General features: G+C 51.0%; 1 protein-coding gene across 15 annotated transcripts in view; it reads left to right on the plus strand.

Annotated features, from left to right (window-relative positions):
• The window catches only part of MVB12B (multivesicular body subunit 12B), a 492,693-nt gene that overhangs the window by 393,003 nt on the left and 74,275 nt on the right, over positions 1–25,415 (plus strand). For all 15 annotated transcript variants that reach the window (XM_084996616.1, XM_084996598.1, XM_084996539.1 and 12 more), the window contains one exon: positions 22,422–22,516. In XM_084996616.1, coding sequence (XP_084852742.1) covers positions 22,422–22,516 — 95 coding nt within the window. The remainder of the gene's footprint in view (positions 1–22,421; positions 22,517–25,415) is intronic.

Below are 25,415 nucleotides of genomic sequence, written 5' to 3' on the forward strand. Positions count from 1 at the left end.
CGGCTGCAGTCCTGTTGTCTGAGCTGACAGCCGCAAATCCTCGGGCTGCCTTGTCAGCACTGGGTTATAAGATGGCCTTGGCACCACAGGTGACACAGGTGATATCTGTCACCTGCCCTGTTGTGGCAGGACCTGAACGGGAGGCCAGGCTTGCCCAGACCGGGGAGGCTGTTTTCCCTTTGCTGCCAAGGTGTCTGTCCCCTGACTCCCTGCCTCTGGGGTGGGGGCAGTTACTCCTCTTTCATAGGTTTACTAGGAGAAGGCTCAGCCCAGAGGATTGGAGGGAATTTATTTTAGGGCTGAACGCTCTTGTTTAATAAAGATCTGTCATTTATGAGAAGGGTGATAACGTGTCCTACATCAAGGTAAGATTAGACGGCAAGGCCCAGGGCTGATTCCAGTAACTCTTTTCCTCCCCCCCCCAACAGTAAACAGTTTATGCCATGGGTTTTGAGCTCCACTTCCACAGTAGCAAGAGATGGTTGGGGGCTACATGAGCCAGGGAAAGCTCAGGTCTTGCTGTTCTCGGGGCGGGGGGGTGCTCAGACCCTTGCCCCTCTGTCCAGGCACAACTGTGGGTCTGGCTTTACTTGGAAGAATTAGTCTTCTTTTTGTTCACTCAAAACCCACAGACATTTGTGTTAAGCTCTGAGGACAGGACACACACTTTCATCCTCCTCCTTGGTGTGTCCCTCCTTTGAAGACACAGCTTTGTGGTCCAGCGCAGGGAGCAGGAGCGTGTGCACCGTGCTTTGGAGGGAATCGGCCTCACTGCTCGGGGTGCCCTCCACCCACTCCAACCAGAGGTACCAGCCAGGGTGTCTCTGAAGAATGCTGAGGAGGAACCAGAGCTGCACACGAGATCGGACTTAGGTTAGAGGTTGGGCTTCCTGGGGCCCTGTATCATTTCGTTTCAGTGGCCCACGCTTACACTCTTCGCCTGGAGCGTTAAAGCCCTAGGTTCCCTGGCAGATGCTGTAGGGGTTTTCACACAAGCACGTGTTATTTTTTTTTTCTGTCCAGAGCTTTCACCAGCTTCCTGTAACCTGACCTGCTTCCCACATCCTCTTGTGTGAGTCGGTCTCCTCTTGGCTCCCAGGCACATGGTCCTCATTCCAGATCCATCTCTGGCAGTTGCTGTGTGCCTCCCCTGGTGTGCCAGCCCCTGCCCTCCTGACAGAGGCAGACTGGACTTGAGAATGCTGAGGCTTGGTCCTGCCCGCCCTGCAGACCTGGCCTCCCCCCTCGCCTCTTCTAGAGAGCCCGGCCCTGTCATTTTCCGCCTTCGTCTCCTCTAGTCGCCTGCACCGTGCAGTTTGGCATTTCACGTTTCCCTGTCACTGCCGTGTGTATTTGTATTTGATCTTATGACTAGATTTGCTAGCTTATTGATGACAGGGATTCTCATGTTACCTTTTTCTCCTTTAAAGCCTCCGAAAAGGCTAGTCACAGAAATAACGATGATAATATTGAATCACTGTGTATCAAAATTTAGCACATACTTTCAGCTGTGCCATCTCATTGGCTACAGTCAGTGTTCTGTGAAAAATCTGTGGCTCCCCAGTGGTAGGGACCTTTGAACTCCAGGTGCCTGGCGCATGGCGGCACTCAGAAAATGTTTATTGGAGTGTGATGTGAGCTGGTCTAGACACAAGGGAGCAGGTCTCATACATTCATGCATCTCTCCTTCCCTCTATCCATCCGTCCATCCGTCCAACCCACCAAGGCTTATATTGCATTCGCTGGCTGTCAGGCGCTGTGCATGTGCTCTACAAATAAGAACTCGTTTAATCCCAGTAACAGCTCTGTGAGTTCAGTACTGTTTTTCCCTCCTTTCTAAGATGAGGAGGCTGAGATCAGGAGGGTTAGATTCCTTTCCCAAGGTTACACAGCTCCTCGGTATCAGAATTTGGCTTGCAGACCGTCCCTGAGCAGGGCATAGACGCACTGGGGAGCAGGGCAGGTGCCTCGAAGGGCCAGCAGGGGGTGGGAGGGGAGTCCGGGGTCCCGGCTGTCTTCCCACACAGCTTCTCCAGGCCCCCTCCCAGAGCCTGCAGCTTTGGGGGCGGCGGGGGGGGGGGGGGGGGAGCGGCGCCTTGCGTTCACACCCTCTCGGGGAGACTTGTGAACGCTGGCTGGGGGCCAGTCCACTTGAGCTGTGGTTGATGCCTGAGGAGAACATGTGGGGGCCATACCTCAGAGGGTCCCCTCAAACGGCTTCAAAGCCCGTGATTAAGCAGGCTTACAAGCGGTTTGATTTATTCTGGTGATTATGAGAGGAGTGTGAAAGAGACCTGCAGAGCTGGGTCATTTGAATATCTTAAAAATGCCTGTGTCACAAAGTGGCCACTGCCTTTGCAAGAGCATCCAACGTCGTTTTGGTGTCAGCGTGATTTTGAAGGTGAAATTTCATTAGAATGTAGTTTGGTATTGTTAGCTATGAATGATGAGTTTAGGCTGCCTGCTACACTTTTAGATATTAATTTTTAATACGGCTTCTTGGGAAGTCGGAGCTTCTCTTGAATGAAGAATTGACTAGTAGTCAATAGAGCTTCCACCTCTGAGCGGGCCTTCTCTGCTCTCACTCTCACACATCAGACTTTCGACAAGGTATTTGCTGCTTGTAAATGTGTTATCTTTGTAATTTCTGTGGCTTTGTGTCTTATTTCTCTTGGTGGTTATGTGTGCTTCTTGTTGTCCCAGAAAGCAGGGTTGTAAATGTGATGAGACCCCCTCCCGGGCCCAGTGTGCACGTATGCGAGGCCTCTTTGCACAGTGGGTGTGAGCTCCGGGGTTTGGAGAGAGGCCTTTTTCAGGATTATGAAAATAGTTTTCCATGTGTCAGAACAGATTTATCAGTTCACTTTAGGGTCGGTTCTGTGAACCAGACCATTTAGAGAAGGATATTTTACCTTTTATCAGAGTGGAAGCTGACAGTCTATTTGCAGGTAGCTCTACGGAATATTTCACCTGGGTCTCTCAGTGTAAATCTAGCCGCCAAACAAAGTAAAAATGAGTGTTAAGCGAAATTTCCTAGGATTTTACTGCCCCCGCTCCCACCCCCACCCGCACCCCCGCTGCTGTTCTATTTCAAGGCAGGGTTTCAATTATTAATTTGGATGTTTAATAAAATCCTTTGCTTGCTGTAACTGATTTTCAAAGGCCTTTAGGATTTATGTGGGTGGGGCTTTTGCCCGTGGGTAGGGTAGCATTCAACTTAAACCCCTTCTTGAGCAGCAAGCAGATGTTTGGTTTCCAGTTGAATAATAATATTAATAATTATCAGAATGAGTACAATTATCACTATCATCGTTATGATTTCATAGTTAGAGTTTTTCGAGCATTTTGTGCCAGGCCTTGTGTAAATACTTCATAGGTATTGTTTTCATCTTTACAGCCATATAGTGAGATGAGTAATCGTGTCGTCATTTTAAGAAATGAGAAACCGGAAATTTAGAAAGACGGTGATTTGCCTGAGAGCAGAGTGAGGGCATTTAGAGGGGCCGGGATTGGAGCTCAGGTCCCCCCTCCATCCCGGTCTCCCTGCCTTCAGGGAACCTCGGGTCGTCCTGAATTTTAGGACCCTCCACCTTTGTGTCCCCTGAGCCGGGGGCACGGCCACACCCAGGACCAAATACAGCCTTAAACTCTCCCAGACGAGCCCACAGGCCACCTCCTAATTCGTCCTCACTTTGTTTTGCTCAACAAATTGTTTTCCACAGCTTTTGAGAGTGATCAGGCAAGAAGGGGAAAAACCTTCACTTCTTTGTTAGGGTTGTTTCTGTGCCCGCCACTGGCTCGGCCTGCCCTCCTCTCCTGCAGGGGGCCTCTCATGAATCTGAGTTTGGCAGGCCTGCTGCCCTTGCATTTTGGAGAAGCGGGTGTTTTAGTAGGCTGGAAGAAGATGAAAAGCTAGCGGTGCCCATGTGTTCCTTGTTTTTAAAAGTAGGGTCAGTGAGGTTTAGAGACTCTTTAAATATTTCAGTTTATAAGATGGGACTAGATCCTCTGGAGTGGAAGTGTGGTGCCCTCAGTCCCAGGCCGGGCTTTTCTCTTCATTCCTTTTATAACAGAGGAGGTGTTTTGGCAGTGCACGGTTCAAGTGTAATAAAACTTAAATGTAGGGAATAAATACCATGATTTGGAGTGTTGCTGCAGCTATGAAAGTCAGTTTCCCCTTTTTTGTTTTTTTGAGTCATCAGTGACTTGAAAAATAGCAGATTGATCCAAGGATGGTAGCCGAAGAAACAGAAAGCTTTAAAGGAGTACAGTCTTTGACATTTTTCGAAGAAAGCATTTTCTTCACTCAATTAAATCTTCACCAGTTGAGATTAGACATCCATCCCGAAACATCTATTTGCATAGCTGGAAACTCTACACAAGTGCCCATTTTTAGTTAAGACACTGCCGTTCTGTGCCCTCATTTTCTCTTGAATTTTGAAAGGTGAATGGCATGGCGGTTATTTTTCTTGATCCCAAGTTATCACAGAAGCCTTTCCTCTGAGCCACTGTCTAGCCCAACCCTCAGTTTCCACGGAGGGGCCATGGCCAGCGACGTGTTGAGGTGGGCACGTGGGGAGGGCAGGGCTGGGACCAGGTCTGGCCTCCCCATGACGGCGTACCCCGACCTTACCGTCGCCCCCTGCGGGCGAGATGCTGGTCCCTGACTCGACGTGCTCCCAGACACCGGTGGGCGATGGCCCTGGTCACAGCCCTCGTGGAACCGCCAGATGCCCAGAGCCGAGGGCTGTGGCCCTTCCTCGTGTTCCAGGCCCGGGCTGTTCGCCGCCGTCGAGCACGCAGGAACGCCCCGCTGCCGGCGTCGCCTGTCATCTTCCCTTCACTCTTCATACCTCTTCAATTCTAAATTTCAGAAGTAATTTGTCACTTTAGAGGAGGGAGTCATTAATAACCATTACTTAGAACTGTCGCGTCTTCCTCTCTGTGTGTGAGTGAGTTAAGCATCCAAAAAATTGGCCTTGTTGGTGGCGAACAGGGCCTCCCCACTGACAGATCAGGCCGCCCCACCCCCGCCGGCCTTTCTCACATTCTGGTTATTCCGGGCCTGCCTTTCATCACCGAAAGGGTGGTGGCAGAGTGGTTAAAAGCACGTCCTCCTGGAATTCATTAGTATTATTACCAGAGACCGTGTTGTAAATTGCTGGGTTTTTTTTTTTTTAAAAAAAAACTACTTGGAAAAAATTTCTCCTGAACTATTTCATTTTAATGTACTTAGCGAGCGAGAGATTTTTCTTGTCAAACATTTGAAACAGAATAGTTCAGAAACCCAGACTTTAGATCCCACTGGGGGTGGGCTCTGAGCGGTTATCCTAAATGAAGCTGAAATTGTGTCACCATCAGGTCGTGGGGTGGGGGTGGAAGAAGCACCCCCAAACCTCCCCGTGGTGGTGAAGGAAAGGCATCGGCCTTCGACGGATGTTAATGCGGGTTGTTACTCTTTAACATTAAAATTCCACTAAAGTACTAATAATTACTGTTAATATCTTCCAGTGGAAACTTACAGTAGAGGAGCAATAGTAGAAACAGTATTTAAAGGAGAGCTGCCGGCATGATAAGAATGCAAATAAGTGTTATTAGCCTAATGATTTTGCCGTCGCCATGGTTGTGCGGCAGCAGTGTTGTGAATATGTCATCCGGCACCCGTGAATTTGGAAAGTGTGTCAAAACACAACTTCAATTAGTTTGCTCTAATTATGGCTCTGGAGAGTTTGTAACTACATCACTCCTCATTAAAAGAGATTTTCTTCTATGGATCAATGTAATATACAAAGGAAAGTTTCAAAGTTCCCGACGCCATTTGCTCCCGCCACGAGCAGGCTCTGCGGCGCAGGGCTGCTGGGCCTGGGCCTCCCGCTGCCACTGCGGCCAGGCAGGGGGCCGGGCCTGGGGCTGCAGGCAGCTCTTTCCTCCCGTCCCCTGACCCGCCTCCTGCTAAAGGCAGCCCTGGCGAGTGGAGCTCCGGCACCATCCACCAGAGGGTGATTGAACTCATCTCTACTAAGAGGAGATCGCTCACCAGAAATTTCAGGCCATCCCTCATTCTCAGCACCTCAGTGGAGTCTGGAGGGAGAAAGATCTCTAGACCGACCGTGGCCAGGTGCAGGGTGCGAGGTCAGCCTTTCGTCCATCCTGGGGTCCTCTGGGGAGACGGCGTGGGAAAATAGCTTCGTCTTGGTCCTGCAGAATCACATGGCGTCTGTGAAATATCCGTAAAAGTCTTCATACAGTGAGAAAGAGGACCTTGTCCAGACTGATAGGTAGTTAGAGATCTATGGTTGAGCCTTTGCCATTTTGAAAGTTAAAAAAAAAAAAAAAGAATTCACATTTTTCTTATCTTGTTACTGACTTTCCCCTCCCCCTTGGACATCAGTGGTGTTCTGTACTGACCCCTCCGTGGGCTCCCTGGTACACGGTCAAGGTGGCAACATTGCCATCCAAAGCCGTTTCCTTGAGCCTTTGGCTGCCCCCACCTCGGCCGTCTCCTGAGCAGCTGGCCACAGCATCATTGCCATGTCCCAACTTGGGGAGCCCAGTGGTGCATTTTGAATCCAAGAGATGAATGTTAGAATGCTGCTCCAAGAGGCCTGGGTTCTGGTTGCTCTCTCCCTCCAGTTCATTTGCACGATGCAAAATATCCAAAATACAGCTTTAGATGCATTTTTGCCGACAAAAATTTTGTCGGCAAAAATGACCAAGTGTTCTCTTTGTCTCTATCTCTCTCTTTTTTTTTTTTTTTTTTTTTTTTTTTTTTGTCTTTTTGCTTTTCCTAGGGGCCGCTCCCGCAGCATATGGAGGTTCCCAGGCTAGGGGTCGAATCAGAGCTGTAGCTGCCGGCCTACGCCAGAGCCACAGCAACGCGGGATCCGAGCTGCATGTGGGACCTACACCACAGCTCACGGCAACGCCGGATCCTTAGCCCACTGAGCAAGGCCAGGGATCAATCCCACAACCTCATGGTTCCTAGTCGGATCCGTTAACCACTCCGTTAACCACCGAGCCACGATGGGAACTCCATCTCTTTGTCATTTTTGGTGAGTCCAAGTACCGGAGTGTGTGTGTGTGGGGGGTGATTAACTTGATCTTCTTTATACCACTCTCAAGCAGTGTTGCCTTGAGTGGGTTGTTTCACTCCTCCTCCGAGCCTCAGTTTCCTCATCTGCAAAATGGGGATAAGAATACCTTCTTTGCAGGAACCAAACGGGGGGAACACAGTGGGCACTCAGGCGTGTGACTTTTCTCTTTGTCAGGGTTCGTTTCAGAGTTCACTCTGATCACAAGCTGTTCAGGCCCTTAGACCTTTCTGTTGCCACCATTTGGCCCCTTCCAGCGCCCGACAGCAGCCCTCCCCGCTGAATCCCCACCACATCAGGCTGGGCGCAGGCGTCTTCCCCGCAGGTGAGCAGCTGGGAAGGGGTTAAGGTAGTAATTGTGTGAGTCTTCCAGGCTTTATCCCAGTTCTGCGGTAATTTGATGAAGAACTTCACCCTAATTAAATATTCAAATTAGGAATAAGTGTCAATATGGCTTCCCATTGCCTGGAATGATGATTAATTGTATTCAAAACTCTAGTGGCCCACTGTAATCTAAACGGAAGCGTTGTTCTTGATTATTTCTGCACCACACTTGCCGTGTTTTTGTTTTAAGATTTAAACTAGTAATTGATTTGCCATATGCTGTCGAGCCGCACATACTTTAAAGTTATGTGTTTAGGAACTTGGGGAGTTTGGAATTGTGATTTCCTTAGTCTTCCAGCGGCAGCCTTTTTTCCTAGTCCAGTGCAGAGTGACTTCCTTGGTTGGAGAGAGAGAGAGAGAGAGAGAGAGAGAGTGTGTGTGTGTGTGTGTGTGTGTGTGTGTGTGTGTGTGTGTGTGTGTGTGTTGCCCATGAGGAAAACTCATTATATAGTCAGGTTGGTAGGTTGAATTCACATTGATCATGGCAAATGGGTGGCTTGAGTGGAAGATGAACAAACAAGTCTGCATTTGTCCTTTTGTGCTTCTGTTGTCTCGGGAAAGGAACATGGCATAGTGGAAAGAGCGTAAACGCAGATCCTAGCTCAGCTAGTTGCTGTAGCTGTGTGACCTTGGACAGGTTCCTTAACCTTTCGGAACCTTCTCTCTTCCCCCCTGTAGGCCCCCGCTGGCTTGTGAAGGTTAGAGGTGAGTGAGGCGTGAAGAGCAGTGCCCGTGCCCAGGGAGTGGTAACGGTCACAGTCACAGATGATCACAGAGCCTCAGTGTCCCCACTTCCAGAAAGCCGCTGCCAGCCATGGCTCGGAAATGAACTCCCACTTCTCTGACTCCAAAAGCCTTTGTCGCCCCTCTTCCTCTGCGACATCTCTTAGGTCATCGTCTTGCCTCTCGAACTGCCGTTTCGTCGCTCTGGCATGTCCTTTCTCCCTGACCACGTTCTTCCCTCTTGGTAGGTGGGACCAGGGCCTGGTGGCCCTGGACACCTCACAGGGCCCAGGGGGGTCCCTGGTTCCTGGGAGGCACTCAGCAGATGTTTCTTTTGTTTTATGCCACTGTTTTAAAGTTGAAGTGTATAACCTTATAGCCTTATATTTGTGTATCTTTAGAGCTTTTTGCTTTTTGATACAGGGGATTTGTGTATGTGTTTCAGTTTACTTGTAGATACATGTAAAGGGGAAGGATATGAGTCTTATTTGGGCTTTTTTTTTTTTTTTTTCTTATCCTTTTGAAAAGACTTTATTTTTTAAAAAGACGTTTTAGGTTTATAACGAAATAGAAAAGTACCGAGCTTTCACCCACACTCCTGCCCTCACACATACACAGCCTCCTCTGTGATCAGCATCACTCCCTCACCAGAAGGGTTCTTTTTCTTTTTACACCAAAGATGAACCTACACTGACATGTTCTAATCACCTGGCGTTCATAGTTTACCTTAGGGTTCACTCTTGGTGGTGTCCATTCTGTGGCTTTAGACAGATGTATAATGACCTATGTCCATCATTATGGTGCCACAAACAGTATTTTCACGGTCTTAAAAATCCGCTGGGCTCTGCCTGTTCATCTCTCTCCCCGCCCCCAGGCCCCCCTGGCAACTAGTGATCTTTTTATTGTCTCCACAGTTTTGTCTTTTCCAGCGTGTCGGAGTTGGAATCATACAGCATGTAGTCTCTTCAGACTGGTTTCTTCATTCAGTAATATGTGCTTATCATTTTGTAAAAAGCTATCTCAGGGTCAAACACAATGCTTGGCGTATAGTAGGATTAAAATGAAAAGCTGGTAGACTGGAGCTCCTCTTGTGGCTCAGCAGGTTACAAACCCGACTAGTATCCATCAGGATGTGGGTTCAATCCCTGGCCTCGCTCAGGGGTTTGAGGACCTGTCGTTGCAGTGAGTTGTGGTATAGGTCGTAGACACAGCTCAGTTTGGGCATTCCCATGGCTGTGGCTTGGGCAGCAGCTGTAGCTCCAATTCAACCCCTAGCCTGGGAACTTCCATATGCCACAGGTGCAGCCCTAAAAAGCAAAAAAAAAAAAAAAAAAAAAAAAAAAAGAAAAAGAAAGAAAAGTAAAGAAAAGAAGCTGGTGGATTGAGGGGGTCCCAGTGTGTTGATCCTAGCAGCCCTGTGCATCTGCTGCTCCCATGCTCCATCTCCCCTTGGATGGCGCCAATCGATTGGCTTATACTCGGAATTTAGTTTCGGGTCTGGGCCGAGAAGGTTTGAGATAGTGAACTATTGCAAAGGAAATAGGTCCATTTTAGGTTTTATAAAACCTTCCTTGACTTTGCTGGTATCAGTTACAAAACAAAACAAAGCGGAGTGCCTCTCACATCATGAGAAAGGGTAGCGAACTTTACACGTGGTGCTTTCTCTCTGAGGTTGGCTCCCCCACCCGTGAGAAAAAAAAAAAAAAATGGGCACACCTAAAAATACTTGAGGACCTAGAGTCATTAAAATAACGGATTCTTGGTCTTAGCAGAACCAAATTACAAGAAAAGTGCAGTATTTTCTCACCTCTCTGGGTCTGCACAGATCTGCTTGGTGACTCAGAATCTCAGTTTGGAAGCACAGGGGACCTGGAGCAGGAATCCCGGCTGTGAAGTCTGAGGAGGATGCGAGTGCTGGTCAGGCCCTTGCCGCTGAAAATAATTCATTTTAATTACCTTCCAGAGCGATCCAGTACCTGAGCATATGGTCCTTAAGAAATAAGCTTTCCCAGACTGTCAGCGAGAGTGGGCAATGGTCAGGGACCTCGTTCTGACACTGTTGACCAGCCTTGGAGAGCGGATGCTCTAGAAGGTGCTTATTAAAATGCCAGCAGGTGCAGCAGAGGTCCCCTTTCCTGTAACTCCCTCACCCTGCTTGTGCCAGGTGTTTTATAAGAGCCTTTTTCTTCATTAAATGGCATTCATTAAGCACGTCCTTACACCTGGCACAGAAGCTGTGTGTCACAGATGACTTCTTCCCAACGGTGTTCTGCAGGAATTAAGTGGAATTTCATTTAGCTGTTTGCCGTGTTCTTTCTCCCCCTGACCACCTTAACCCAATTATTGTGGCTTTTGCATGTTCCTCCTCCACCCTCCCCCAATTCCTTTGCTTTCTTTGCACATGATCTCTGGTCCTTTTCCACCAGCAACCATGTGTCTGGGAAACAAGACACTCCTTTAGCACCAAGTACTGTGCAGGATGTTTTCATATGCCCTCCCTCGCCCTTCCAGAGTTCTCTTCCTAGTGTTGGCCAGTTGTTTTTTCTCATAAAAAGCAAAAGCATTTCTCACTGAAAAAATTAACATCTGAAAGAGCGGAAGAAAAAAAATCCACACTCTGACCTCAGAGACTTCTGTCACCCGCACCACGATGACATCCCGGTCCCACATCCGTGCCACATCCTAGTCCTGCCCTTGGCACAGGGCCATCACTGCTGTGAGGGGGCACATCCTTCCAGACCCTTTGTCTTGGGGCGTATGTGTGTATGTGTCCCCATAGAGATACAGTGTGTGTGTGTGGGGGGGGGTTACGTTCATCATTCTGCAACTTGGTTTTGTCTTGTTCTCTTTTGTTTTGACCTAATAGCTGTGTCTTTGATATAAATGTCTGGCCCATTCCTTCTCCTTGATCCCTCCTGCCGGCGTCAGTGTGAGCATTTCCCCATTTCCTGGAGCTTACAAATGCCACCCCAAGAACCCAGTTTCCTCCTCTTCCTGCAGCCGAAATCTCTGTCCCCACAAAGTCTGCACCTGAGTTCCTCACTCAGCATCGTGGCAGAAGCACCCTCCCTCAGTGCCAACATCATTTCATGTCTGTTAAATATTCTGAATCAGGCATCTTAGAATTTTTTTTTCCAGTTTTTAAGTAGAGCATCATGATTCAGAGATGAATTTTGTGATTTGCCCCATCAGGGTTCAAATCCAAGTGGTATCCCCTTAGGCAAGCTGCTGAACCTTCCTGAGAGCTTCTCTCTCTGTTTTTTTTTTTTTTTTTTTTGCTTTTTAGGGCCGCACCCATGGCACATGGAGGTTCCCAAGCTAGGAGTCGAACCCGAGCTACAGCTGCCAGCCTACACCACAGCCACAGCAACTTGGGATCCGAGCTGCGTTTGCGACCTACACCACAGCTCACGGCAACACTGGATCCTTAACCCGCCGAGCGAGGCCGGGGATCGAACCTGCAACCTCATGGTTCCTAGTTGGATTTGTTTCTGCTGCGCCACAACGGGAACTCCTTTCTGAGACCTTCTGTCCAGTAGCTGATCTCAGTGCCTACTTGTAGGATCCGGGTGGGGATACGTGACGCACGTGAAGGGTAAGCGAAAATGTCAGCAAACATTATTGCTTTTATCTTAAATAAGTCATTTCTCATGTTTCAGATTATTTCCTCAGGCGGGATTTCTGGAGGGAAAGAGGAAATGCTGGTCCTTTTGTCCTATTACTTCCCCCCTTCTTAGGTCTTGATTTTGAATCACCCAGAGCAGGTTTTAGGCTATTTCTTTCAGGGGAAGGGGCTTGATCTTTTTTGCTTCGAATGTAAAAGACAGCTTGGGATTCAAGCATTTTTCACTCATTCAGCTTCCGTCCCCTCCTGACTTAGTGGCTCCCTGGCCCTCAGCGTTTAATGTGACAGAGGATGGGCCCAAAGTCACTGTCAGTATTTCCCAGGCTGCACCCTGGGTCTCTCTTCATTGCCTTTTCTGGCATACTGGGAGCGCCCCTGCCACTGTCTTCTTCATTTAGGACTTGTTTTTTGTTTGTTTGTTTTAAGATCAGGGGCGTTTTCAGCTTTACCAAATTTTACTTGATATGCAATAAACCGCCCATGTTTAAAGTATAATTTGATGAGCTTTGACGTACGTATATGCTGTGACACCGTAACCAAAGCCAAGCCTGTCCCCACCACCTCCGCAAGTTGCCCTGGGCTCCCACGTAAGACGTCCTCTCTCTTCAGGCCGCCACTCTTCAGCTTTCCAACCCTGTAGGTGAGTTTGCATTTTCTAGAATTTTATGCAAATGGAATGGTACCCTGTGTGCTCTTTTTCATCTTTCTTATTTTACTTAGCATACTTCCCTTGAGATGTATCCGTCTTGCATGTCTCCTTAGTTCCTTCAGGTCTGCCGACTGGGATCCACTGCTTGGCGGGACCACGGTGTGTCTGTCCAGTCGCTTGTCATCGGACACTTGGTTTGTTTTATAGCTTTTTACTTTTACAAATAAAGCCACTCCGTGCCTTTGTGTACAAACCTTTGTACAGACATGTGCTTTCATTTCTCTTGGCTGAAAATCTGCAAGTGCGGTGACCGTGTTGTGCCAGAGATACCCTTGAACACTGTCAGAAGCTGCGCACTGTCTTCTGAAGTGGTTGTACCATTTTGCATTCCTACCAGCCATGCACAAGGGTTCTCCCGGCTCCTCTTCCTTGCCTACAGTCGGTATTTAATTTTTGTCTTTCCAGAAGATGTGTAGTTATAGCTCATCATGGTTTTAATCTGCATTTCCCTAATGACTCGTAGTGTTGAACGTTCTTTCATGTGCTGATTTACTGTTTGTATATTTTCTTTAATGAAGTTAGTCTGTTCGCATCATTTGGTCTTATCTTACTTGGGTTGTTAGTCCTCTGCTAGATTATAAGAGTTCTGTATATACCCAGCTGTAAGTTGGGTATGTGTTTGCAGGTATTTTCTTCAGGTCCGTGGCTTGCGTGTCCATGTTTGTAACAGCATCTTTTGAATAACAAGAGTTTTAAATGTTGGTGAAGTCCAATTTGTTGATTTTTTTTTCTTCCGGTATAGTTTGTGCTTTTTGGTGTCCTATTTAAGAAATCTTTGCCACAAAGGTCACAAAGATTTTTTTTCTCTGTATTTTTTGTTTTGTTTTATTTTATTTTATTGTTTACCCTTTTAGGGCCACACCCGCAGCATATGAAGGTTCCCAGGCTAGGGGTCGAATCAGAGGTGTCCTACACCACAGCTCACAGCAACACCGGATCCTTAACCCAGCGAGCGAGGCCGGGGATCGAACCTGTGTCCTCATGGATGCTAGTCAGATACGTTTCCACTGAGCTGTGTCAGGAACTCCACTGTTTTCTTCTAGAAGAGGCCACGCTATGCCTGTTCAATCCAGATGCATATAAATAAAATGAGTCAAACCCCTGGACCTCTTAATAATTTACCTCTTCCCTTTCCTCTTTGATAGAGTAGTTCTGCGAATCCCTGGGGCCATTTTTTATGCATATGTGGTGTGAGGTAAAGCGTCAGTGTTCTTTTCTTTCATGTTTTTGCACGTGGCTCTCCAGTTGTTCCAGCACCATTTGTTGAAAAGATTACTCCTTCCCCATTGGGTTGTCGTGGCGCCTTTGTTGAAAATCAGTGGATCATTTATGTGAGGGTCTTTTTGGGGACCCTCCGTCTGTCCTCTTGATCCATGTGTCTGTGATTACGCCAGCACCACCCTGCCTTGCTTACTCCAGCTTTCCACTAAGTCTTGAAATTAGGTAGTCTTGAAATGAGGATTTACTTAGCTGTCTCTTTATTAATTTCGCCTGGAATGTTGGAAGCCCTCTTGGCTTCTGTATTTGTTTTTAATCAGGCAAGCTTTCAAGCCTGTTTTGATTCGTGCTTCTCTTTTAACTGTTCTGGTTTCTAACGCCGTGAATATTTGGCTTGGTCTTTGTTCTGCATATTGGCCATGTTTTCCCTCCATCCTGTGTCATCTCTGGCTTCCTTCTTTCTGAGTTCTAGAACATCGTGGGGGGCTTGTCCATGGCACCTCTGATTCAGTTTTCTGAGATTTTATTTCTGCCTTATTTCCATTGCAGATAACTTTGTCGACATCCTACAGCAAATCCCCCCCCCCCCCCCGATAATGTTCTTTTAATCCTGTTGTGTGACATTGCTTTACAGGCCCTCGTGAGGGTGTGTGTTTCTAGACTGGGTGTTGGCTGAAAGGCAGGATGTGTGAGTTACTCCTTCCCTCCCCGCATCTCACTTGGGTGCTCATTATTCAGCGGATAGTCTTGTGAATCTTCATTATCTTCCGCTGTTCTCGTTCTTTTTTGTAGGACCTTGGTACCCGGAGGCAGGCTGGAGCCATCACTGGCCGTACCAAGTCATGTGGTCCTGGGATCTTTTCAGGACATGGACCATCTCATCCTCGGAAGTAGAATTTTGCCAGTCTTTTAGGTCTTTTCAACTGTTGACTCTTTGCACCAGTGCAAGTGAATAAGCAAATGTTATTTCTCGTTAGTCGGGGGATGTACCGCTTAGATATCGAGAGCAGTCCGTCACTCCGATCAGAGGCGGCTTGTGTCTGAGGAGCATCCTGACCCGGGCTTAGCGCAGGCGGACGTCTGGCCCCGCTTCACTGGCTGCATGTCCAGTCTCCTGCAGAGTTACATTCAACACACTGTGCTGGAACAGTGGTTTTCCACCTTTTTGGTCTAGGATTTTTATAGTCTTAGAAAAAAAAAAAATAGAGGATTCCATCTTGCTGGGGGGCGGGGGCAGGAGAGGATTCGAAAGAGCTTTTGTTTATGCGGGTGATGTTTGGCTTTATTTTACCTCGCTAAAAAGGAAAACTGAAGAATGTAAAACACACGACTGTCTAAGCAGAGACATCAGGGTGATGGGGTCCTCACAAGTCCCATAGCTTCTGGAAATTGTTTTCTGCCTGCTTGAGAGAGAATGAGAGGGGGAAAGGCAAGGGAGGTAGTAGTAGTATGACAGTAGTGGTGACTGCGGGTTCCCTGAAAGAGTCTGAGGAACCCCCAGGTGTCTCTGGAGCACACAGGGAAAACCGCTGCCCCAGAAGCTGGTGTTCAAGCAGCCGAAAAACAGACTGGAAATTGGGACCTGATGCCACAGAGTTTGCTGGTCGCAGGCGTGCACACGTGTGTGTGTGTGTGTGTGTGTGTGTGTGTGTGTGGGCGGGGTGTAGGGGTGGGAGACAGCAGTGACGTCTGTCTCCAACCACGCATCCGCCTCTGCCTTACCAGCCGCCGGTCCCTCCGCGCTGCCCTCTGACAGCCTGAGAGGATAGCGGGCATCACGGCTGCCTGGGCACAGCCGTCTTCATTATATGTGGCCACTGGGTTCAGAAGATTAATGGTAACATTTTAAAAATTCACACAGACCTGGAATCAGCACTAGAAAATACAGATTTAAATTAACAAGGAAAAAGCAGAATCCCATCAAAGGAAATAAATCGTGCTGGCAACTATTGTCACATAATAAAATGTATTCTATAACTGAAGGGCTTTTATATGGAGCTGTCTGCGGCTTAGTGGCCATGTTAATTGAATAAGGTGCCGAAGACTGACTTGGGGGAAAAAAATGAAATTTCCCTCAGCATCTATTTAGCCAGAGCCGTGGTCGGCAGCACACATGGTGCTGCCCTATTTGTTACAGATCAGCCAGTCCCCCTGCAGAGAGACATGGTGGCTCACAGGGTGTGCCCTGCTCCCTCTAGGCCGTGCCAGGGACAGGGGACGGGGAGGAAAGCTTGGTAAACTCCCCTAGAATTTAGGGGCCATCCTAGTTGGAATTCTTTTTCTTTTTCTTTTTTTTTCTTTTTTTTTTTTTTTTGTCTTTTTGCCTTTTCTAGGGCCGCACTTGCAGCATATGGAGGTTCCCAGGCTAGGGGTCTAATCAGAGCTACAGCTGCCGGCCTATACCACAGCCACATCAACGCGGGATCCGAGCCGCGCCTGTGACCTACACCACAGCTCACGGCAACACCGGATCCTTAACCCACTGAGCAAGGCCAGGGATCAAACCCACATCCTCATGGTTCCTAGTCGGATTCATGAACCACTGCGCCACGATGGGAACTCCCTAGTTGGAATTCTTGAGCCGGATTTCGGAATACTGATCCATCATTTGTGTCAGGTGGCAGAAATTGTTGGCCTCTAATGGCCAGTCCCTTATTCCAGGGGTCCAAGACCTCCTGGGGTTGGTACTGGGGGCTCTTCATCTCCAGGTGCCACCCTAGGTAGAGCCAGTTTCCTGAGTTTGGGGGTAACCTGCCCTTGGTCTGCTGGTGGTCTTTATGAACACTCATCAAATCTAAAGCCCACTGTGCTGGAGCACTGGAGTGGTCCAGAGTGAGCAGGAGCTTTGGGGCCTGTTGAAGTGACTCGCTGTCCGTAGGGGCACCAGCAAGCATCCGAGCCGTGGACTTCTCTGCTTTGCTCGATGCCACCGAGGACCTGCTCGTTCTTGCCACTCCTCTGCCTTTAGGTGTTTTAGAACGACTGAGCATTTAGTGCCCGTGGTCTACCCAAGTGTCTGCTTTTGCTTTCTTCCCTCCCCCAGTAACATCCAGTCAAAAGTGGGGGCATTCCTTTCTCTCATGAGACGGTCAGACCATGGGAAATAAGCCAGAGACTGTTGGGTTAACTGATGACACTTCCAAGGGTAAAAATAAGCATTTTCTGTTTTGTCTCAGTAGATGCTGTGGTGATGGGTACGGGCTCAGGCCTTTAGACTTCGAAAATATTCTAAATGATTGTAACGGAGTTTATCAGATAGCTGTACCATAGTTTTTAAAGCAGTCCCCTATAGTTTGATTCTTTTTTTTTTTTTCGGCTTTATAAGTAATGCCACGACAAATGCAATTCTTATTTAGGTTGAGATATCCAGGAATCAGAGATAGCTGCATTGCCAAACTGTTAACCAGGCCAGTCCCAGGGATGGAAAGGAGATGAGTGGGAAGCCTTTCTGTAAGTTTCCCCATATTATCTCTGGTTACATCTGTTCGCCCCGTGGCATTAGGTAATCTTACCAGGTTCTCCCTAATATTTTGAAGTGTCCACTCGGTTCAGGGTACTCGTAGGCACTGAGGGTATGTCACAAAGACCATGTTCTGGTGACACACAAACAAACCCACGATCCTGTAGAGGGGGGAGGGCTCGGCCGAATGGAGGGGGTGGGTGCTGAGGTGTTGAGAGAGCCTCCGGAGGCGGAGGCGGGTGCTTCCCCAGGCGGCCTGACGAGGAGGGGGGTCCTCTTCAGAAGAGGTGGGAAGGAGCAGGTGCGAAGGCCCCAAAGCAGGAGCGAGAGTGTGGGAAGGGGGACCACCCCACAGCCAGGGAGGTGGGAGGATGTGAGTGCAGGGACTTGGAATAAGACCGGGTCAGAGAGGAGATTTCATCCTGATGCAGAGGGAAGGCGCGGTGCATTTTGTAAGGGTCCCGCAGTGAGGCCTCCTGAGCAGGACTTAAAATAATGCCAGGGAAGAAGCAGAATAGGAATTGTCCTTCACCACATCCCAGTTCTGTGCTGCGGATGCGTCCTCACTGTCAGGTGGGTCGGACGCCGAGCACCCCTGGGCCACTTCTCCTTCGGCAGGCGACTCCTTCGTTTGATTTAGCCACAGGTGATCTGTCCCCTCTGCCCAAACTGTCCACTCTTATTAATGGGAGGCTTGATGTGCCTTTTCACCGCCCTGTCCCCGCGTCCCTTCTTCCCCTGGGCGCAGGACCAATAGAAGTAAAAATGCAGAAGCAGCTGTTTGTGGCATAGGGACCCTTCTCCCTACAGCCCTCTCTGGTCGGGGGCCGTCCTGCCTTGTGCTCTGAAAGCTGCCCTGTCCCCGCTCTCCATCAGCCACTGCAGCTGGAGTTTGTGGTAGCTTGATTTCACTTTGACAGATTCCTCTTGAGCAATTAGTCTGTAAAAGAGTCAGGCCTGCAACTTGAATTGTCTTTTAATTTCCCTTGTATTGCATCAACCCCACATCGTCCTGGGTGGTGAGTAATTCTTTCTTTTTTGCCCTGTAACTTCCTGGTTGCTGCCCCACCAGCTTCTGACGCCACACCTCTTTGTAGCGCAGAGGGTGGGGTGCGTGCATTGTGGGCCTCCCAGAAACCCCCTGAGTCTAACCGAGCAGACGCGCAGGCAGAGATGCCATGAGAGAGGCAACAACAGCTCGTGTCCACAAAGACCCAGAAGGTTGGGGTTTGATTTGTTCAACAGCCATCTAGTCAATGACTGTCTACTCTGGGGAAGAAATTGTCCTAGAAAATGGGGTACCAAATGGATGAGGTTTGGCCCTGCTTTGGAGCAGCGTCTTGTGATGACCAGAGTGAGAGAGAACATGTAGACACCTGTCCAGCCTGAGACAAGCCCGGGAAGGGCTTCACCAGGTGGAGTGTTGAAGGGCAAGCAGGAGTGTGGAGAGGGGGAAAGGAGGAAATGGAGGTTCGAGGAGGAGAAAGGAGCTGCGTGGATGAAGAATCCGACTGAGGCGGAGTTCCCGTCGTGGCGCAGTGGTTAACGAATCCGACTAGGAACCATGAGGTTGCGGGTTCGGTCCCTGGCCTTGCTCAGTGGGTTAAGGATCCGGTGTTGCCATGAGCTGTGGTGTAGGTTGCAGACACGGCTCCGATCCCACGTTGCTGTGGCCCTGGCGTAGGCCGGTGGCTACAGCTCCCACTGGACCCCTAGCCTGGGAACCTCCATATGCCATGGGAAGTGGCCCTAGAAAAGGCAAAAACACCAAAAAAAAAAAAAAAAAAAAATCAGACTGAGGCATGCAAAACCACGGCTTGTTCGGAGATTTATAGGACTTCCACTCTTCCTGGTGGAGGGAGAAGTGAGCAGTGACAGGAGACAGTCTGGAGAGGTGGGCTGGTGTGTGAGACCCGGGGTGCAGGTGAGGATTAGGCTGCCTGGGGAAGGGGGAAGCGCTAAGCCAGAGCCCTTGCTGGCTGCAAGGCCCCAAGGTCAGCGGAGGAGCCGCGGGACCCTCTGCAAGGGAAAGGGAAGCAGGCCACGCGGGGGCGCGGGGGGGGGCGGGGGCAGTTCCAGGGCGTGGCAGCCAGACCCAGCCTGATGCCCCAGCAAGGCGGCAAGTTCAGACCCGGACGTGCGCGTGGCCGGTCAACAAAGGAGCCAGGCGGCTTGATTCTCTAGTATCTACTTCTTGCTTCAGTTCCCTGGGCAATAGAATGACCCCAAAATTGATCATTTCTAGGGCTGCAGCAGGTGATTTTGATGGGCATTGTTGAGTCTGCACACAGTAGGTGCTACGCAGTTGCTTGCCATTCCGTGCTACTCCTCATGGCACGAGCCGCTGCGTTCCTATCCGCCACGCTCTTTCAGGTTTTCCCCCCGCTTTCCGCAGGCATGTACTCGTAAAATTGTAAATTGGGTCTTGTTCCTTCGTGGCTTAAAAATCCTTCAAGAAAAAGTCAGAACTTGAGACGGGGCCCTCGGGCAGTGGCCCTGTAACTCTTCAGCCTGGTCCTTCCTTCTCCCTGGCCTCCAGGCCCTGGCCACTCTGACTTCCTCCCAGGTCCACCCTCAGCCACACCTCCTGCTGCTTAGGAGCCCACGGGAGCCCTCCCTGTCCCCCCCACCCCCCGACTCCCCTACCTCCCGTTCTCCACCGGAAGGGCTCTTCCCTGGGGCTGCACGGAGCCCCGCCCACTTCAGTTTTTCTGCTTGCCACACGTGACCACGTTTGTCCGCCAGCGCTCCTGTGGCTTCGGGGACGTGTTCCTGTCCCCTGCTGCAGGGTAAACTCTGCAGAAATAGGGACCCTGCCCATCCTGCCACCCCACCTCCACCCCCCTGATCTGGGTTGCTGTGGGCCCAGTCTCGCTCGGCCCCCTCTGACAGCCAGCTGGCTGGGCTGGCCCATTTTCCTGTCCAAGGAGACTCTCTGTGCCGTCAGCCAGGTCGGCCTGGCCTCTGAGGTTTCCCCAACACGCCGCCTCCCCCGCGAGCCTGCTGGAGGGGCTCCCGCCCTGTGCAGTCTGTTCGTGGTCTTGGGTTGGATGCAGCGTTTTAGGGCTTCCCAGGCTTAGCAGTCTCGGTCGTGGCAGCCCCAAAGCACAGGTCTCCTCCAGCTCCTGGAAGTCCCCTCGTGGTTGCAGTGGATGCAGAAGCCTCGGGGCAGCTTGGTGGGTGTGAGCCAGTGTGTGCCAAAGGGGCCCACACTCGGTTTAACGCTCTGCTGTCACTGTCCTGAAATTCTTAATAATAGTTGACCCAGGTCCCCACATTTTCATTTTGTACCAGGCCCTACACCTGCCCTGCGGGGGCGATCTGCAAAACCATAAGAAAACCGTGGGATCTGCAGGCCCCAGGGCCCCGCTCTGGGCAAGTCCTCTCCACAGGGTCGCCTGTCATCATTTTAGCTCTGCTCAACCACAACCACAGTCAATAATTCATTCTTCTGTTTGCTCAGCTTCATTGACTAAGTGCTGTGGTCAGAGGCATTGATCAACGGCTTAAAGCCCTTCTGCAGCTGCCGCTCACCTCCCCGAGTTCCCAGACCTGGCCGGTCTTCAGAGTCACTGCTGGAGCTTGTTAAAAAGATTTCTGGGCTGCACCCCAAGTGCACTGAACCAGACTCCCCAGGGCCGGGGCTGTGAATCTGTATTGTTAGCAACTTCCCAGGCGCCTCTAGTGCCTGCATCTGTGCTGTGACAGGCGGAACAGAGTTTGGGGACCTTCGTCTGAGCGGACAGAATCCAGTCCCCGTGGTGTGTGTGGCATGTGGTGTCCTTTCCCGGCTGGGCTGGCTTTGTTTCCTGTGGGTACCCTAACCCTGCACCTGAGTCGGCTTTCCCCAGCTGCCCGCTCAGCCCTTTTTCCTCCTGTAACACCCGCGTCCTCCTCCGAGAAGGTGTCGCTGGAGCCCCGTGCCCCTTTCAGAGCGTGTTTTTCCTTGCCTCCGTGCTCGCTGGGCAAAGGGTTTGTATTCTCCGAGCCAAGTCGTTGTGCGGCAGCCCGTTCCTGTGCCTTTGTCCCCTGTAGCCTGAAAGCTCCCTGCAGGGAGCGCTCACGTCTGCATCCTTAGTTTGCCAGTCATGAGCCGACAGTGCGGGTTCACTTCCTGCACCTCAGGTGCCCCATGGACACATGCCTCACGTGCTGTTCCTGCTGGTTCCCCCGCCGCCCAGGCACTCAGCCGGGCCCGCTGCCTGGTCAGCTGGGCTGGTGGCACAGGTGTTGGCCTTCAGGGCTCAAGCCACAGCCTTCTGCAGCCTTGGCGCTCATCTGGTCCCGGGAGGCTCCTGCCCACCCCTGGCCCCATGGGAGCAGGCCCTGCCAAGAGGACCTTTCCTCCCAGGAGTCTGTATGTTCTCGGAGGGCACGCGTTTGTGTGCGAAGGGCAACATGTAAAGTGTGAGGCTTCCTCTCTGTGGTTGTCACCCCCAGTCTCTTCATTTTGGAAATGCCTGTGTGTGACCAGAGCTCAAACCAACCCCCAGTCATACCAAAAAGAGGTAACTGTGCTGCTTTTTACGCCCAGACCTGTTGGGTTTGAAATGTTTTTCCTATTACTATCATCTTCTCGGCATTGGCTCGAGGCAGCCGATGACCACCCCAGATGGACTCTGAGCTTTGGTGAAACAGCCGCTCACACTGTGCGGGGAGCTGCCCTGGCCAGCATCGACATGGCATTCAGAGGCATGTGCATCTCCGGGACTCACGTGGCAATGATAACACCCCCTCCTTCCTTCACAAAGTGCTCTCTGTGAGGCTCAGCAGCCCCTCGGGACAGGTGTGCCAGCCACTGGGTAGATAATGGGACCAAGATGCCAGGACAAGCCGAGGCTCATGTTGAGAGCCGAGTGTTCTGGTCCCTTGGGTACACTTTGCCCAGTGGGCAGAGGTGGGAACTAAATCCCCCACCTCCTCGAGGCACCTGGCACACCCCTGAAGGCTCGGGAGACCCTTTCTTCCTCTGATGTCCTTCCCAGTATGGAAAACGGTGGCTGCTGATGTCCGGAAACTTCGGAGTTCCTTGGGGGACTGGAGCTGGTGGGGAGGGGCCCCTGCCTGAGGGGGCAGTCCCCCCAGACCCCCGCCGGGAGTGCCCGCTTCCCTGCGCTGCGTGCCACGGGCCGTTATGGCACAGGGTGCGTTCTGAGCCTCGGGGAGTGCTCCGTGCACCCTGTAACCGCTTTTCTCCTCTGTCTTTCTCAGGCACATCTCGCTCACGCTCCCTGCTACCTTCCGAGGCAGAAACAGCACTCGGGCTGACTATGAGTACCAGCACTCCAATCTCTACGCCATATCAGGTACGTGGGGCTGCTGCAGAGGGCCAGCTACGCGTCTGCGTCCCGGGCACCACCTCCCTCCACGTGTTCCCTGACTTCCAGTGGCACTTGTGTGTCCTCCTCCTCTCTTTTCCCTGCGAGGGGCCCGTTCCCTGCAGGGGCCAGGCCTCCCCTCTCCTCCAGGTCACCCCAGCACTTAGAGAAGGGCCAGATACTCAGCGTGTTTTGAAACTAATGATGCAAAACAGTGTGTGGATTTCACAAGCTTGAAGGGAAGTTTCCTGAGAATAGTCGCCAGCCACATTGTTCACCTGCCAGATCTTGGGCACATTTCCCACAGGGACTGGGGACCACGCAGAGCCAAGGCCTGGTGCCACCTGCCCTCTGTATCCTCGTCTGTCCTCACCTCTCATTTCTCGAAGCCAGGTTTGTGGCCAGAGGGTGTGCTGGCGGTCTCCCTGCCACCTGCCCCCATCGTATGAGTCTGTGATTTCTGGACGTGGCCTTGAAATGGATAGTGTTACCTTGGCGGGAACTTTATCAGCCCTAGTTTCCTTTTTCACCTTCACCCAGAGAAGGAAACCTCACAAGCCTTATTACAAAACGGACTTTCACTACATGCCTGGCAGAGCAGGTGACTTGCTTAGAGCCGAGGAAACCCACAAACTTGACTCTGGTTATACGGGGCCTCCAGTCTGAGGTGTTTGTACATGAGGGGGAAGTGGCAAATCGGTGCCACTTACCAGCACACCCCCTTAACGCTGAGTGACGTTTCGCACACGGGAACATGGCATTCGTTCATGTACCGTAATGAATCGGTTATTTAAAAGGTAATCTTTTTTTCTAAAAATCGCAACTTCGGGTTGCTAAATGGATGAACTAGAACAATGGTATAATTCGTGTCAGTATTCGTTTTTCTTGTTATGATCACTCCCTAATGGGTTTGGAAGGATAAGCAGAGGTCAGTTGTTCCATTTCTGGGTGCACTCCTGCCGGGGAAGGGCAAGGGCAGGGATTTTCTCAGAGCCCTCGCCCCCGTGCCTGGCCCCACTCCAGGCGTCACGCTCCCCACGGGGAGCGGGAACGTGTTGTCTAAGAGAAGCCTCTCCAGGGAGAATTTCTTTTGTGCTCTGGCTATTTCAGCAGAGTCGACAAGGAGCATAACAAGTGTGGAAAGATGACCTATTTTGTAGAAAAGCTGAATATTTCCCCAGATGCTTAGTGGCGGAGTGGTGCAGAATAGGCCTGTGAAATCCAGCAGGGCGGCCCCGTTCAGAATGCACACGAGGAAAGCTCCATCAAAGCAGATGACTTTTCCCCTCCACCTTGCAAATCTTTTTCCAGCCACAGCGTTCGGCTGCCCCCCCACTCACCTGAGTTCTCTGATGGCTTTCCCAGCTGTTGACGTTTCTGCAGCGAAGGGCCCACAGAGCGAAATCTCCTCGGTTTGGCAGGCATGTTCTGTCTGCCTCTGGACCACTGCTTCCTCGCCCCACGGCTTTGATGAGGTGTTGTCTGGGTTCATTTCAGCTGTTAGTTCAGCAATACCGAGGTAACAGCCTCAAGACACAGGGGACGCCATTCAGAAACTTCCTGGTACATTTATGTAAGTGGCAGTCAGTTGGATTTTATCTTCCAAACAGAGGTAGTTGAGGCTGTAGCCCACGGCAGCAGGCAGCTCAGGCCCCCTCGGTGGCTGCAGGCACCAAACGGCTCCACCGGGGCCCGGGACGGCTTGGTTATGATGCTGCCAGACGTACCCCCGCAGGACCCGCTGGCTCCGCGAGGCCTGCAAGCTCAGCACTGGGCAACCGTGGTGCAGCTGGGAAGCCTGCCCGCCCGCCCATCGGCAGCCTGCCTGCGAGCCGTTCTGCTGGAAGGGAGCGGAGACCCCCCCACACCCCCCGTTCCAGCAGTATCTGGCACTGAGTGGCACGTCTCAGCTCGGTGTTGCAAAGTTAAAGTTTCAATGGTTTATTCCCCAAACAGTCGAGGCACTGTGTGCCCCAGGCCCCAGCCCATGCCCCGTGCCCGATTGCCGTGATGGCTGGTGCTGTGCTGGTAATGAAATGAGTCATCAAACTGCTCTCCCCCCGAAACCGGCTCTGGCGCACGTTGGCTCCAGTCTTCAGGCACCAAGGCTTTGGTGCAAACTTCGGGGCTGCTCTGGTTCATTCCTTAAAACATGGGATCACTGCGCCCTTCATTCGCAGTCCCGTCCTAAGAAAAGGAGATTTCTGAACAATGTGATTCGAAATTTGGAAAGCAGGCTACATTTAACTTGTATATGTGGTTATTAAAGTAATAGTGGCTTTTCAATGTTTTCCCAAGGGCATACCTGTTGATATATCCCATCTGGACCCTTCACTCAGACAGTTCATCTCTGCCACGGCTGCAAAGGGAGGGACACACTCAGAGTTGCCGGAGAAGCCGGTGGAGGCCGTGTGTGGCTCTGCCCCGGCACAGCCACGTGCCGTGAGGTGGTTGTGGAGGAGGGGAGGAGGGAGGAGAGCATTTAGCCCAGTGCCTGCCGTGCCCAGGGTGCCCTCTGTACCCTCCGGGGCAGGCCCTCGGCCTGATTCGCTGCTCAAACCCTCCAGCGTCTGTCCGGGGCCAGCGCCTCGGAGCCGCCCAGCCCGTCTCTGCAGGGCCTCCCACGTCCAGCTGGGCCGTCTTGCTGGTGGTTTGCACCCGTCCAGCCATTGGCGGACCTCACGTTCTCTTGGCTTCCCCACGGTTCAGGTCGTTCTCTCCTGCCCACGGAAGTGGGGTGAGGAGCTTCTCCAGACTCCGTGCTGAAATCCTGAGACGCTTATGTGGCTAATTTTGCCACCTCGTACCCTCGTCAAAATGGCATGAAGCACACCTTTGATCCTCACCTCCTCTTCCAGGAATTTCCTCTGAGAAATACTTACAGATG

This window comes from Sus scrofa, chromosome 1, assembly GCF_054392235.1.
Source record: "Sus scrofa isolate SSC_HxYL_T2T_F1_AM1 chromosome 1, Sscrofa_HxYL_maternal_Yorkshire_Landrace_v2.0, whole genome shotgun sequence".
NCBI classification, from domain to species: Eukaryota; Metazoa; Chordata; class Mammalia; order Artiodactyla; family Suidae; genus Sus; species Sus scrofa.